This window comes from Thrips palmi, unplaced genomic scaffold (assembly GCF_012932325.1).
Source record: "Thrips palmi isolate BJ-2018 unplaced genomic scaffold, TpBJ-2018v1 HiC_scaffold_2, whole genome shotgun sequence".
NCBI lineage: Eukaryota > Metazoa > Arthropoda > Insecta > Thysanoptera > Thripidae > Thrips > Thrips palmi.
This window is the reverse complement of record NW_023144629.1, coordinates 472,709-485,208: the sequence shown is the minus strand read 5'-3', so window position 1 is coordinate 485,208 and position 12,500 is coordinate 472,709. Positions and strand designations below refer to the sequence as shown.

The following is a 12,500-nucleotide window of genomic DNA, read 5'->3' as shown; positions in this document are numbered from 1 at the left end:
TTATTCTTTTCTGGAGACTTTTTTCCTTTAAAGCCAAAAGGGTATAAATCATCGCTATCTGTAAGCAGGCCTCATGGTCACGGGTTCGAATACCCGCAGAGCTCCCGATTCGTCACGCCGCTCCCTCCAAGCGCCACCCGTCCTCGGCCCGGCGCCGCACAGTGGGCCAGAAGACCGGTGGAGGCGGCCAAAACTCTAGACGCGTTTTGAGCTCCAGAGTCGCTAAACAAGCCTCGAACCGAGCGTGTGACCTCGTTCGGAGAGCAATCCATTGGTGAGTTCACACGTTCGGTTCGAGTCCCTTTCAGCGACTCTGGAGCTCAAAACGCGTCAAGAGTTTTGGCCGCCTCCACCGGCCTTCTGGCCCACTGTGCGCCTTCCCGCAGCCGCTCCAGGCGATGCCGGGCCATGCCACGCCATGCCGGGCCAGGCGATGTACGCCCGGAGGCTCACTGTTCCTCTGACCGGGCTCACATGCCACACAGTCATTCGTTTTGCGGTCGGGGGTGAGGGGTGAGGAGGGGGCGGAGGGGTGGCGGCGCTGTGTAGCGTTTTAATATGATGAGCCGGCCAGCCGGCGGCGGCTCGAGTCTGTGGCGGGGCGGGGCGGGGCGGGCTTGGCCCCGCTGAGGTCGGCCTGCGGCTTTGGAAGTACACCTCCATTCAGGGGAGTGTGCGGTCACTTTGGGCGCCCCACCCATGGATAGCCCGAGCCCGGCCGAGCCCGCCGGCCCGGCACGCGACAGTAACCCTCCCCCCCCCCACCCCCACTCTCCTGTCCCGCCCCCGATTAGCGGGCACTTCAAGTTTTATTCGACATCAACACGCCATGTGCCTTCTCTCTTCGCAGCGTCTCAATCCCGCCGTCTGTCCCTCTCTGTTTCCAGGAAGTCGACGAGACGAAAACAAACAACGGAATTCACTATAGGCTACAGCTGCTCTACGCCAATGGTTCGTATCGCCACTCTTTCAGAAAAAGCTAAAAATGTTTAAAAATGATTGTTTCAAAGGATAAGACACCTGATTTTTGAGCGTCTGTTTCTTTGTTGCGTTCCAGGAGTCAGACAAGAACAGGACATCTACGTGCGGTTAATCGACGCAGTGACCAAACAGGTGAGTGTCCTTTTTTTTCGCGGACCCCGCGCTGGAATTTGTTTTTTATGGTTTCATCGCGAGGCTGCTATCCAGATGAACGGCAGTATCTCCGGCCGGGAATCTAAGCCCGAAGGCCCGGAGGCCCGAAGGGGTGGCGGTGCCGTGGCCTGCCCGGCCCGCCCCGGCCCGCCGTGGCCCACGTGATTACATTTTAGATATTCTGCGCCGGCCTGCAGAGACGGATGGTTCCAGACGCGGTAGGGGGAGGGGAGGCTGAGGGGATGAAGTTACTTTGGAGGGTCAGGGCGAGGTTAAGGTGGTCCTATCTGGCCACACCCCGCCACACCCTCCCTGTCTAGTTAGCCGAAAAGGACGCGAGCGTGCGATGATGAAGATGAGGCGGTCGAGACGGCCGAGGGCCATGCCATGCCATGCCGTGCCATGCCGTGCCATGCCGTGCCATGCCGTGCCATGCCGTGCCATGCCGTGCCATGCCGTGCCATGCCGTGCCATGCCGTGCCATGCCGTGCCATGCCGCCGCGACGACCAGCAGGACGGTCTGATGGGGGAACTATCAGCAAGGGCGCGGAGAGAAAAAAAAGCGGAAAAAAATTTCCCTGGTTTTTGAACTCGGGGCCGACGTCAAGATTTTTTTGAGGTTTGTTTCTTTCTTCATTTTTGTGACGGTGCACAGTGGGCCAGAGGACCGGTGGAGGCGGCCAAAACTCCAGACGCGTCCTGAGCTCCAGAGTCGCTAAATGGGACTCGAACCGAACGTGTGACCCCACCAATGGATTCCTCGTTCGGAGAGCAATCCATTGGTGGGGTCACACGTTGGGTTCGAGTCCCATTTAGCGACTCTGGAGCACGAAACGCGTCTGGGGTTTTGGCCGCCCCACCGGTCTTCTGGCCCACTGTGCGGTGGTGGTCTGCTGGTGGTGGTGATCGTCATCATCGGTGGTGGTGGTGGTTTTGCTACTGCTCTGCGCTGGCCGCCCACAAGACCCGTAACTAGGACTGAGATCATTTTACTCGATACCCGAAGCCCCGCCGGGGGTGCGGTGCGCGGTGCCCGGGCAAACCGTCGGGATGCCTGCGGGGTTGTCCGTCGCTTGGCGGTGTCCCGTATCCGCTAGCCAGGCCGGGGAGGCCGCCCCTTCGGTCAAGCTCTACCTGCTCGCCGCGCTACACCACTGGCTGGGACGGCCTGACAAACTAGGACACCGCGTAGTTAGTGGATGCGACCCGATCTGCACTACCCCTTCCCCGCTCCCCCTCACCTCATGGCGATTGCCCGGCCCCTACTCAATGGCCATAAGCAAAGTCTGAATAATGGACAGGAGGGGGGCGTGCGTGGCGGGGCGGGGCGGGGCGGGGCGGGGCGGGGCGGGGTGAGGCGGGGCGGGGCGGGGCGAGGACCACGCGTGGGATTACCTCCCTAATCCAAGGTGCGCGTGCATGCGCGGGGCGGCGTTGCTTTGCTCACACACATGCCATAGCTGCGCGGGGGTTAATATTAAAGGTTGCTCTTATTCCGCGAATCGGATGCGACTGCTTTTGTGCGAGGAGTAAAGAAGATGAAGTGAAGAGGAAGCAAGAAGAGGAAGAAGCAGTGCGGTATAGTGGCAGTGCATTTCACATGCGTTCCGGGTGGTCATTTCGGTCATTTCCGTTCCGTCGGCCTGAGGGGAGAGTACGAGCGGGACGCGCGGTGGATGGAGAGTGAGAGAGAGACGGAGAGAGATAAAGCGAGAGAGATGACATTGGGGGCGGGTAGGTGGGGGCCGCACCGTTGGGGTCATTGCGGGTCGGGCTAACAACTTCTGGCCAAGGGGAGTGCGCCCAGCCAGACAGAATCCCAATTAGATGGCCTTCAAATTGACCTTGACATCAGCCGACGATTCGGTTTCCCATCTATCATCCGCAGCTGCTGGTGTCGTGTCGTTTTTCACGGCTGTTTTGTTTTCTTTCGGTTGCAGGCGATCGTCTACGAAGGCCAAGACAAGAACCCCGAAATGTGCCGAGTCCTCCTTACACACGAAGTCATGTGCAGGTGAGTCCAAACAACCACCATCTCACTTTTTTTTTGCGAAAATGAACGTAAGTTCTTGATTTTTTACCTTTTTACTTTTGTTCCTTCCTCAGTCGGTGTTGTGACAAGAAGAGCTGTGGAAATAGGAACGAAACGCCGTCCGACCCCGTCATCATAGACAGGTAGGCCACAAGCAGAAAACCTTCAAATTTCACGTTTTTGGGTCGTTTTTGAATCGAAGCATCCCAGATTCGATTCGATTCAGTTTTGGAACACCTCTAGCAGCCCCTCCAAGACACGGCAAGGCCCGATCTCGCGACTATGATAACAACAATCTGATAACGATCCACGCCCAATTACGCGCCCACCCTAACCCACCTCATTGCTATTCGTCTGCCCTCCAAAAATTAATTAATTACTCACCCGCCAGATGATCGGACTGCTCGTCAAGGAGTGGGAGAGGGAGGGGGTAGAGGGAGGGGGTAGAGAGAGGGGGGAGGGGGTTGGCGCCACGCGCGCTGCGGGAAGCGAACTTCCACACACCGACCCGTGCTCCTGCCTGATGTTTTTGTTGTTGTTGTCCGCCCTGTTCTTGTTACGGGTGTTGTTGTTGTTGTTTGGCGGGAAACGTGCGCTCAAAACGGTCATAAATCCAGCGGGCAAATTATAAATACGAAATAAAAACGGCGGGGCGTTTCCACGCGTTTGTACACGACACAATGAGGTGGGGGTGGGGGGAAGAGGGGAGGAAGGGGGGGGGGGGAGGCGCCGGTGAATTAATGCAAAACAAAATGAGGACGAAACTGGGAAGAGGCTGGGATGAGTACGTAGCGCTGCGAGCGCGGAGCCAAGAATTTGCATTTTGTTGTCTGTTATTGTGTCCCTTGTTTGTCCACTGCCATCGCACACTCCATTCCTGTTCCTTTTCATTTTTTATTGTGAAAAAAAAATCGATCTGTCAATTTTGTTGTGGCTGGGAGTCTCCCCGTCCTCGTGACACACTCAGTGACCATTTACAAACCGGTGCAACCAAATTATGAAAATGTCAATAGCCATCAGCGAAAAAGGGGTTGCGAATCCGAAAGATGGTTTTCTTGTTCTTGAGACGCCGGACTTCGACCTGCGTCGAAGTCTCCTGGGGTTGTCTTAGACGGTCATCTTGAAAAAAAAGGGTCAAGTTTTCAAAACGTGCTCTGATGGTATTCAATTCAAACAGACACGGGCACGTGAGGTAGTCCCTCACTCACACACATGCACACGCACACACACCACAAATCAGCTTCTCATTAGAAACCCCGTGAGTTGCCCTTTCACCCACACAGTCGCACACCCACATGACAAATTGCGTCTACCGCCGAATAAATGGGTCGTCAGCGTCCCAGACGTACACACACAAACACACACTCACACATGCGCGCCCACACACGTCCACACACACACACGTATATAAATCCACTAATTGCACTTGCGTCTTGCCGAACAAACAGGCCATAAACTAGACGGGTTGCCCCCCGGCCGTGCTATCAGCGGTTCACACGCGGAGACGGATGGCAACCCTAGGGGAGGGGGGGGGCCACGACCCAACATTTCCCCACAACTTGCCATGTACGGCAGTCAAATGCGGCGCGACGTCCGTCCAGCCCGCCAATATCCAGCTGCAATTTGATTTTTCTCTCGCGGCGGGAAAGGAAGGACACTGTTGCGCGGTACTAACTCCATTACCGGCGATGGCGTTTTCCGGCACGCGCGCCGAGGATGTAATGACATTACGCGATTACCCGATTTTTGTGTCCATACGATTCGGACCGCGCGCACGCCGCCGCCACACGGAACAACGCTCAGCCGCGGCCGCGCGTGCGCGCGGACCTAATTTTGTTTGTCAAATATTTGATGTGATGAGTGTGGTGGTGGTGGTCGAGAAGGGCCGGGGGGGGGGGGGGGGGGCGCTAGCGGTGCAGTGGTGTAAATAGGCGTGCCGTTATTGGTGCTGCCGATAGCGACATCCGGCGACTGGCGCCCCGACGCGGCGGACGTGACGAGTGAGGCTGATTCCGAGAGCCGCTCTGTCTCTCTCGCACTCATGGGGCGTCCCGTGTGGGTGCGGGAGAGACGGAGCGACGAAAACGACTCTCGGAATCAGGCGCCATAGGCCAGGCCAGGCAGGGACGGGGACGCTGGCGATGAATTTGTCGCACACCGCCACTGTACCCTGTAAAAAGAATTTATTCACTCTAAATTCTGGTGGTTTTTTTTTGTGCACAGATTTGCGCGAAAAACTTCATAAGTAATATGCCCTGTTGCCACTGAAAAAAAATTATGGGGAAGAGTAATTAGTAGATAGTGTACTTACTTGTTCGGGGCGCACGAAAGTTGGTCTCCATGACGTGGCAGGTCATTGACTTGACGTGGAGAAACGAAACTTTCAACACAGCCTCCTACAAATTTTTTGCACTTAAGTGCAAAAAAAAATAATTCTAAACCAAATTTTTTTACAGAGTGTAAAATGTGTCGTGATTGTGGTCGGCCACTGACTTGCCCCTTCCACGGCGGGGCTCCCTTGCCCCGTGCCCTGCCATTGTCCCACGTTGGATGATGGAGCGCTGGCCCGCCAAAAGGGCCAAAGGCCCACAAGGCCCACAGGCGTTGGCCACAGCCCTGGGCCACAGGCACGGGCCACAGGGCCCAAAGGGTTGGGGCGGGCCGCCGCTGCGGACTGTGTAAATTTTTATGCGAGGCCATCCAGTGTAGGGGAAGGGTCAGTGCGATGCAGTGGGTGTGGAGACGAGCTTGTCGGGCGCTAATCCTTCACACTCCATGAGCCTCTCTTTCGTTTCATTATTTATCCACCCCGGAAAAAGGACTTTAGCTCCTTACTCATTTTTACGAGGAGGCTGTTGCTGAGAGAGAGAGAGAGAGAGAGAGAGAGAGAGAGAGAGAGAGAGAAAGAGAGAGAGAGAGAGAGAGAGAGAGAGAGAGAGAGAGAGAGAGAGAGAGAGAGAGAGAGAGAGAAAGAAAGAGAGAGAGAGAAAGAAAGAGTGAGAGAAGAGAGAGAGAGAGAGAGAGAGAGAGAGAGAGAGAGAGAGAGAGAGAGAGAGCGGCGCCACCGCGAGGGAGGGAAGGCCGCCGTGAAACGAGAAAGGGAGAAAGAAAGAAAGAAAACGAAGATGGATTCCCCATTCATCCGCGAGAGCAGCGCGGAGCAGCGCTGAGGCAGCAGTGGCGTGGCGCGGCCGCTTCCTGCAAATGTTTGGCGAGGGGGAGCGGCGAAACAACACGGCGAGCGTGGCCGTGTTGTTGGAATTCGCGGTGCTTTTCACTCCGACGACGCGCCGACGCGCACGCTGGGCCACGCTGTGCAGCGCGGGCCTCATTCCCATGGTCGACACCTTCGCGTGTAGACACACCGGGCACTGCAGCGAGCAATCAGGCCATCAATATCGCCCCGCCCCGCCCCGCTCTGCCCCGCCCCCGCCACAGCCATTCTGCTCATTGCACACCCATTCACTCGTGGCGCTGGCTGCCGCCGCTGCCGGCTCCACCCCGCCACCCCACCATTGCCAACCTCAGTATGGACGCAACCCATTTCCGGCCCTATTTACACCTCCAGGACCACCAACACACCATTCCCACCCTAACTAACTAACGCCCCCCGGCCTGCCTGCCTGCCTGCCTGCCTGCCTGCCTGGCTGCCTGCCTGGCTGCGGCTCGGCCTGGCTCGCTTCCATCAATGTCGCTGGCCTAATTTTCCACCCCTGCGCCTGTCTGCCTGCCTGGCCGACCAGGCCGACGAGATGCGCGAAAACTGGAACCCGTTTCCCCGCCGAACTCCAGACCAGTCCGCGGTCGGCTGGCGCCGCTGGCGCGTAGCTCGGCGTGCTTTGGGGTGGGTCGGGGTGGGGGGTCGGTGGCTGGCCCGGCCGAGGCTTTCCTGATCAGTATCTGCGGACCGATTCAGGTGCGTGGCCGTCGCCTCGTCGCTCTGTCTCTCTCGCGCCCCTACGGGGTGCCTCGCGAGTGCGACGGAGAGAGATAGAGAGACGGCCTGCAGTGTGTGTGCATTTGCGCGCGTCATTACCGAACTGCGCAACAGTCCTTTCCGGCATGCGCTACCCCTCCCCTCCCCCTCCCCCTCCCCCTTCCCCTCCCACACCGGGCAAGGGGCCGTGCACGGGGCGATCCAATGAACACAAATCAATCCCGCAGGGTTCTCTCGCAGCGATCAGCAGAAATCACCGTCCGTGCGCACCAAGCCGGTGTGTCCGTCTGCCTGTCTGTCTGTCCGTCTGTCTGTCTGTCTGTCTCTCTGTCTGTGTGCCTATCCGTCTGCCCGCCCGGCAGCGTGCGGTACCTTGTACCACGGCGGGGCCGATGTGAACATCAATATGCATTTGAGGGGTTATGCCTCCTGGAGACGAACCAGACATTGGACTTCCCCGGTGGCCGGTTCCTCCTCCTCCTCCTCCTCCTCCACCACCACCACCACCACCACCACCACCACCACCACCACCACCACCACCACCACCACCACCACCATCACCACCACCAACAGCACCACCAGCACCACCACCAACAGCACCACCACCACCACCACCACCACCACCACCAACCACCACCACCACCACCACCACCACCACCACCACCACCACCCACCACCACCACCACACACCACCAAGACCACCACCAACAGCACCACCAGCACCACCATCACCGGCACCGGCGCCACCAGCACCACCACCACCGCACCCTCTCGACGGCGTCCTCCCGCGGCACCTGCCACGGCCACCCTCCGCTGCAGCGGGGCAGCGTGCCGGTGGAGGAGGCCGTCTATCTGGGCAGACAAATCGATGGAGGAGCTGAAAAACGACGTCCTGTTTCACCGAGTTGGCTTGCTGGCGCATCCTTTCGGTCCGCCTGTCTGTCCACCAGTCCGCCTGTCTGTCTGCCTGCCTGTCTGCCTGTCTGTCTGTCTGTCTGTCTGTCCGTCTGTCTGTCTGTCTGTCTGTCTGTCTGTCTGTCTGTCTGTCTGCCTGCCGGCGGTATCTGCCGCACGCGCTCCTTGGCGGGCTGGCGGGCCGTGGACCCAAACGACAGTGAAAGTGGCACCGAACCGCGACGCCCCAGCTCGTGGAGTCCCTGACGGTCCCTGATGCCAGGATCGATTGTCCTGGAAACCCTTTTGTGAGACTCCATCCCGCCGCCTCTCCCTCCAATCCCCCTCTCCCGCCCACCAGTGGTGTGTTGGCAACCACTACGACTGTAAAAAAAATGTAAAGTCAAATCGCGACTTGAACTATTATTGTGAACTCTTTTCACTGAATTTGGAAAAATATTTTAGGGTACTGAGTAGAATGACATAATTCGATTCATGAACAGTGTGCAAAACTGCGAACCCACCACACCACACTAACATTCCCGGGCAAAACTATGTTTCAACAAAAATGATAAAATTGGAGCACCCCTCTCCCTGGCTTGGTTGAGCCTTGAGTCGTCCCTGTTCTACGCGTTCTACGCACCGGGAAGCAATAATCCAATTCCACGCAACGAAACCAAGTGAACTAATCCCCATCACGGCGCGGCAAACGAACCTGATCGGCCCCGCCCCGCCCCGCCCCGCCCCGCCAACCCGGAACCCCCCGCCAACAAAAGTCTACGCGCGCGCGCCTAATATAATGCAGTTACCCCGCCAAGTTGGCCTCCCCGCACTGCAAGTCTCACCGGCACGCCACTGGAAGCGAGCACTGGAAGATGAACCGCGCCACGCGGAAATCAATTCCATGGCCGCCGCCCCCGTGCTGCTGCGTCTCCACACTGCAAAAAGAAGCCAAGTCAAATCGACTAGTTTCTCGGCGTGCAAATATTACGTCATCACTGGAGAGGGGGAAGGGTCAAAAAGAGGTCTAAAAGAGGTGACGTAATATTTGCACTCCGCCTAGCTAGAAGTCAAGGTACTCCGAGTCAGAAAACTGAAACACTCAGAAAACGTTCGGAGATATCCGTTCGGTGAATTTCTGACACTCGCTGTTGGTGGTCTGCCGCCCAGGCAGCAGAGCGGTTCCGAACGGATCTGCGCCCCTCTGAGTGTTTCTGTCTCTCTCTGTGTGGGGCCTCCCGTGGTACGGGTGCGAGAGAGACGGAGCAACGAAGCACTTGTTCGGCCACTACGCTGGCCGCAGTGCGCGCAGTGCGCCCCACCGAGTAGTGATTCCGAGAGCAGCGTCTCGTCTCTCTCGCACCGCCACGCGGCGGGCCGCGGGTGCGACGGAGAGGGCGGATGTTCCGGACCGCGCCGTCCCCATGACCCTCCAATTCAATCGTCATTAGGGAGCGAGGGGTGGGCGCTATTCGTATGCTGACCGCGTGCTGCCCACCTCCTACATGCCAGTCAGAGTGTCGGCCCTGTCGTCTGCTATGAGTGGACCTGCCCGTGTGTGTGTGTGTGTGTGTGTGTGTGTGTGTGTGTGTGTGTGTGTGTGTGTGTGTGTGTGTGTGTGTACGTTGGCCCGTCTGTGTGTAATTTGTAACGTGTGCCCACCCACATCGCTACTGGTTGGTGTCGGTGTGTGAGTGAGGGGGTGTACGGGAACGACTCTGCCTCTGTGTGTGTGTGTGTGTGTGTGTGTGTGTGTGTGGGTGTGTTTTGGCGCTGTCACTTTTTTGTGTGCTTAATCTTGTTTTTGAAACCCCGCGCGCCGCCAAGTCGACACACCGCCCCTCTCTCTCTCTTTCACTCTCTTGCTCTCTTCCCGCCGGTTCGTTTATCCCCGGAATTAATCGACACGTTTTAAAACAACACGGAACAAGTGAGCGATAAAAAAAACTGAATTGGAAAAGAACCATGTTTGATTCTCAAGTCAGCCGCGCGTTTCGCGGCCCTGAGAGGGGAAAAGGGAAAAAAAGCCAGGAGAAACGAAAACAGAAAAAAATCAGGAAAGGCTTCTGCTCGCTTGGTCCTGATTTGGAGGGGCTGTGGGGGCAGGCAGGCAGGGCGAGGCCAGAAGGCGGGCCTAACGGGCCTGGACAAGCGAAACCGCAAAGTGTAGCGAGGGTGGGGGTGGGGCCGTCCTCGGGCAGCCCGCCGTGGGCCATCGTCTTGGTGTCTCGATTTCTCCCTAATTCCGAGTCCCAATCTGGAATGCTTCTGTAAGCGCCCGCCCCGCCCCGCCCCCCGGCTGGTCGCTCACGTGCCGCTCCCAAGGGGGCCCTCTGTCCCTCTTCCGGCCGGCTGCCTGCCTCTTGCTCGCTATCATCGAGAGAAGGGCTCTCCGAAGGGCCGCCTCGCCCGAGGGCTGGTGCGACGCAGAGAGCGGTGTCGCGGCGCGCGCCGTCAGAACGTCTTGACACCCAAATGCAGGGTGAGACATCGGACTCATAGTCAGCGAGACAAAAATTTTCACTGAAAAAAATAATTCAAGACCCCACTTTGTTATCATCTCTTGGCCTTTCCTCAGTCCAGACAGTACTCCGCACCTTTCGATTTTCAGTGCACATAAACATGTGCGCACACACCTACGCTTGTCACACACACACATACACACTCACTCACTCACTCACACTCATTCACTCACACACTCACTCACTCTTTCACTCTCTCTCTCTCTCTCTCTCTCTCTCTCTCTCTCTCTCACACACACACACACACACACACACACAAACCAACAAAGACAGGGCGAGTAAAACAACAAGGAAGGTTGGTTAGGACCAGGCGCACGGTGTATGCGCGTTTGCCAAAATAGAATTACATCTCTTTTCAAACGAATCATCCTGTCGTTGGCAAACGAGAGAAAAAAAGCGCAACGGAGGCGGCAGCACGCACGCACGCTGTACGCACGCACACTGCAAAACGAAGAGGCGAAGCGACGATGGAGATAAAGGCCTTGCTGGCGGCCCGACGGCCTAACTGAATCGAATCTCGAAAATCACGTCGACGCGCCTCATGAAAGAGTAATCCCGGAAATGGGCCACCTCTCCCCTCTCTCTCCATCTCTCTCTCTCTCTCTCTCTCTCTCTCTCTCTCTCTCTTTCTCTCTCTCTCTCTCTCTCCCTCCCGCGTGTTATCCCGGCGATGGAGTTGCATACATAGGGAATGCGTGCGTGCAGCGACGACAGGGGCAGGGAGTGAGAGAGAGAGGGGGGGGGGTGGGAGAGAGAGGGTCGGCCTATTAGTGTGGGAATTCAAAGTGCGTATGGCCGGGCCTCAGCCCCGGCGTCGGCCGAGGAGGCTCCGAGCGGCTCGAGCGGCTCCAAGCCAAGAAGGCTGAAAATGGCGAGAACGCGACCGGGGAGCTGAGTGGGGCTGGGGCGGGCTGGGCCGGGCTGGGGCCGGGCGGCTAGGGGTGGAGCCTAGCCAGGCGGCAGCGGGAAGGCTGCTGGGCCGATGCCGAGCGAGGGACGTCCTCGCTCTGTCTCTCTCGCACCCGCGCGCGACGCCCCACGAGTGCGAGAGAGACGGCGCTCGGAATCAGTGTGCAGCAGCAGCAGGAGGGTCCCGGCCAGGCCTGCTTCTTGCAAAGTGGTGGACGATTCCTCTTCGGTCAGGACTTTTCTCCCCGCCACCACACTGCCGCGCGGCCCGCCGTCAAAGAACGGACAACCAAACAAAAGCAACTTTGCCGTTCTATTTTTCGCGCTTCCCGCGTCCAACTTTTTCGTTTGCTGCGGCCCCGCCGAAATTGCGCACCGGGCGTCCGTCACTTTTTCAATCACTTTTTGTTTCTTTTTCAAATATTTTTTTTTCTCTCTCTCTCTTTTTTTTTTTTGGCGCCGTGAGAACAACGCTGGGCGCGTGTTCCTGGTGGTCTTCTTCTTCTCGACTGTAAAGCCAGGAAGGCCGCGCGCCTCCGTGGTCCTCGTTCCGATTCCAGCCACGCCGCGCCGACCGCCGTGGGATTACACCGGCAGAGGCGTCGCGTGGCGTGGCGTGGCGTGGCGTAGCGTGGCGTGGCATGGCATGGCGCGGCATGGCGTGGCGTGGCGTTACGTGGTGGCATGGCGTGGCGTGGCATGGCGTAGCGTGGCGTGGCCGCCAAGAGCCTGAATGTGCTGAACCGGCTCGCCATATCCTCAGCCGCCCCTGATTGCACAAGTGTTGATCTCGCGCAGAGACCGTTCCTCAGACCAGCCGCCTCCGGCAAGATCCCCATGACAAACCGCTGGGCTAGGGCGGCCCGTGGCGCACCGCCAGCGACCACCCCACTGTTTTCATGCAGTATTTTCCCGAGTAATTCGTTACACTCCTAAGAGCTGAAAGGATGAAGAATGAGGCATAATTTCATTTCTTTGCAAAAGCCCCTCCTCCGCGTTTCTTGCGCCGCGATCTGCCGTCCCGCTCACTCCTCGCGATCTCCTTGTCCTGCTCACTCCTCCGCGGCCCCAC

At 58.0% G+C, this 12,500-nt stretch overlaps 1 protein-coding gene across 3 annotated transcripts in view; it reads left to right on the top strand.

Annotated features, from left to right (window-relative positions):
- Positions 1–12,500, top strand: part of LOC117646879 (transcription factor collier-like) — a 36,222-nt gene that overhangs the window by 9,353 nt on the left and 14,369 nt on the right. For all 3 annotated transcript variants that reach the window (XM_034388180.1, XM_034388181.1, XM_034388179.1), the window contains exons 3-6: positions 888–951; positions 1,058–1,113; positions 3,075–3,148; positions 3,241–3,309. In XM_034388180.1, coding sequence (XP_034244071.1) covers positions 888–951; positions 1,058–1,113; positions 3,075–3,148; positions 3,241–3,309 — 263 coding nt within the window. The remainder of the gene's footprint in view (positions 1–887; positions 952–1,057; positions 1,114–3,074; positions 3,149–3,240; positions 3,310–12,500) is intronic.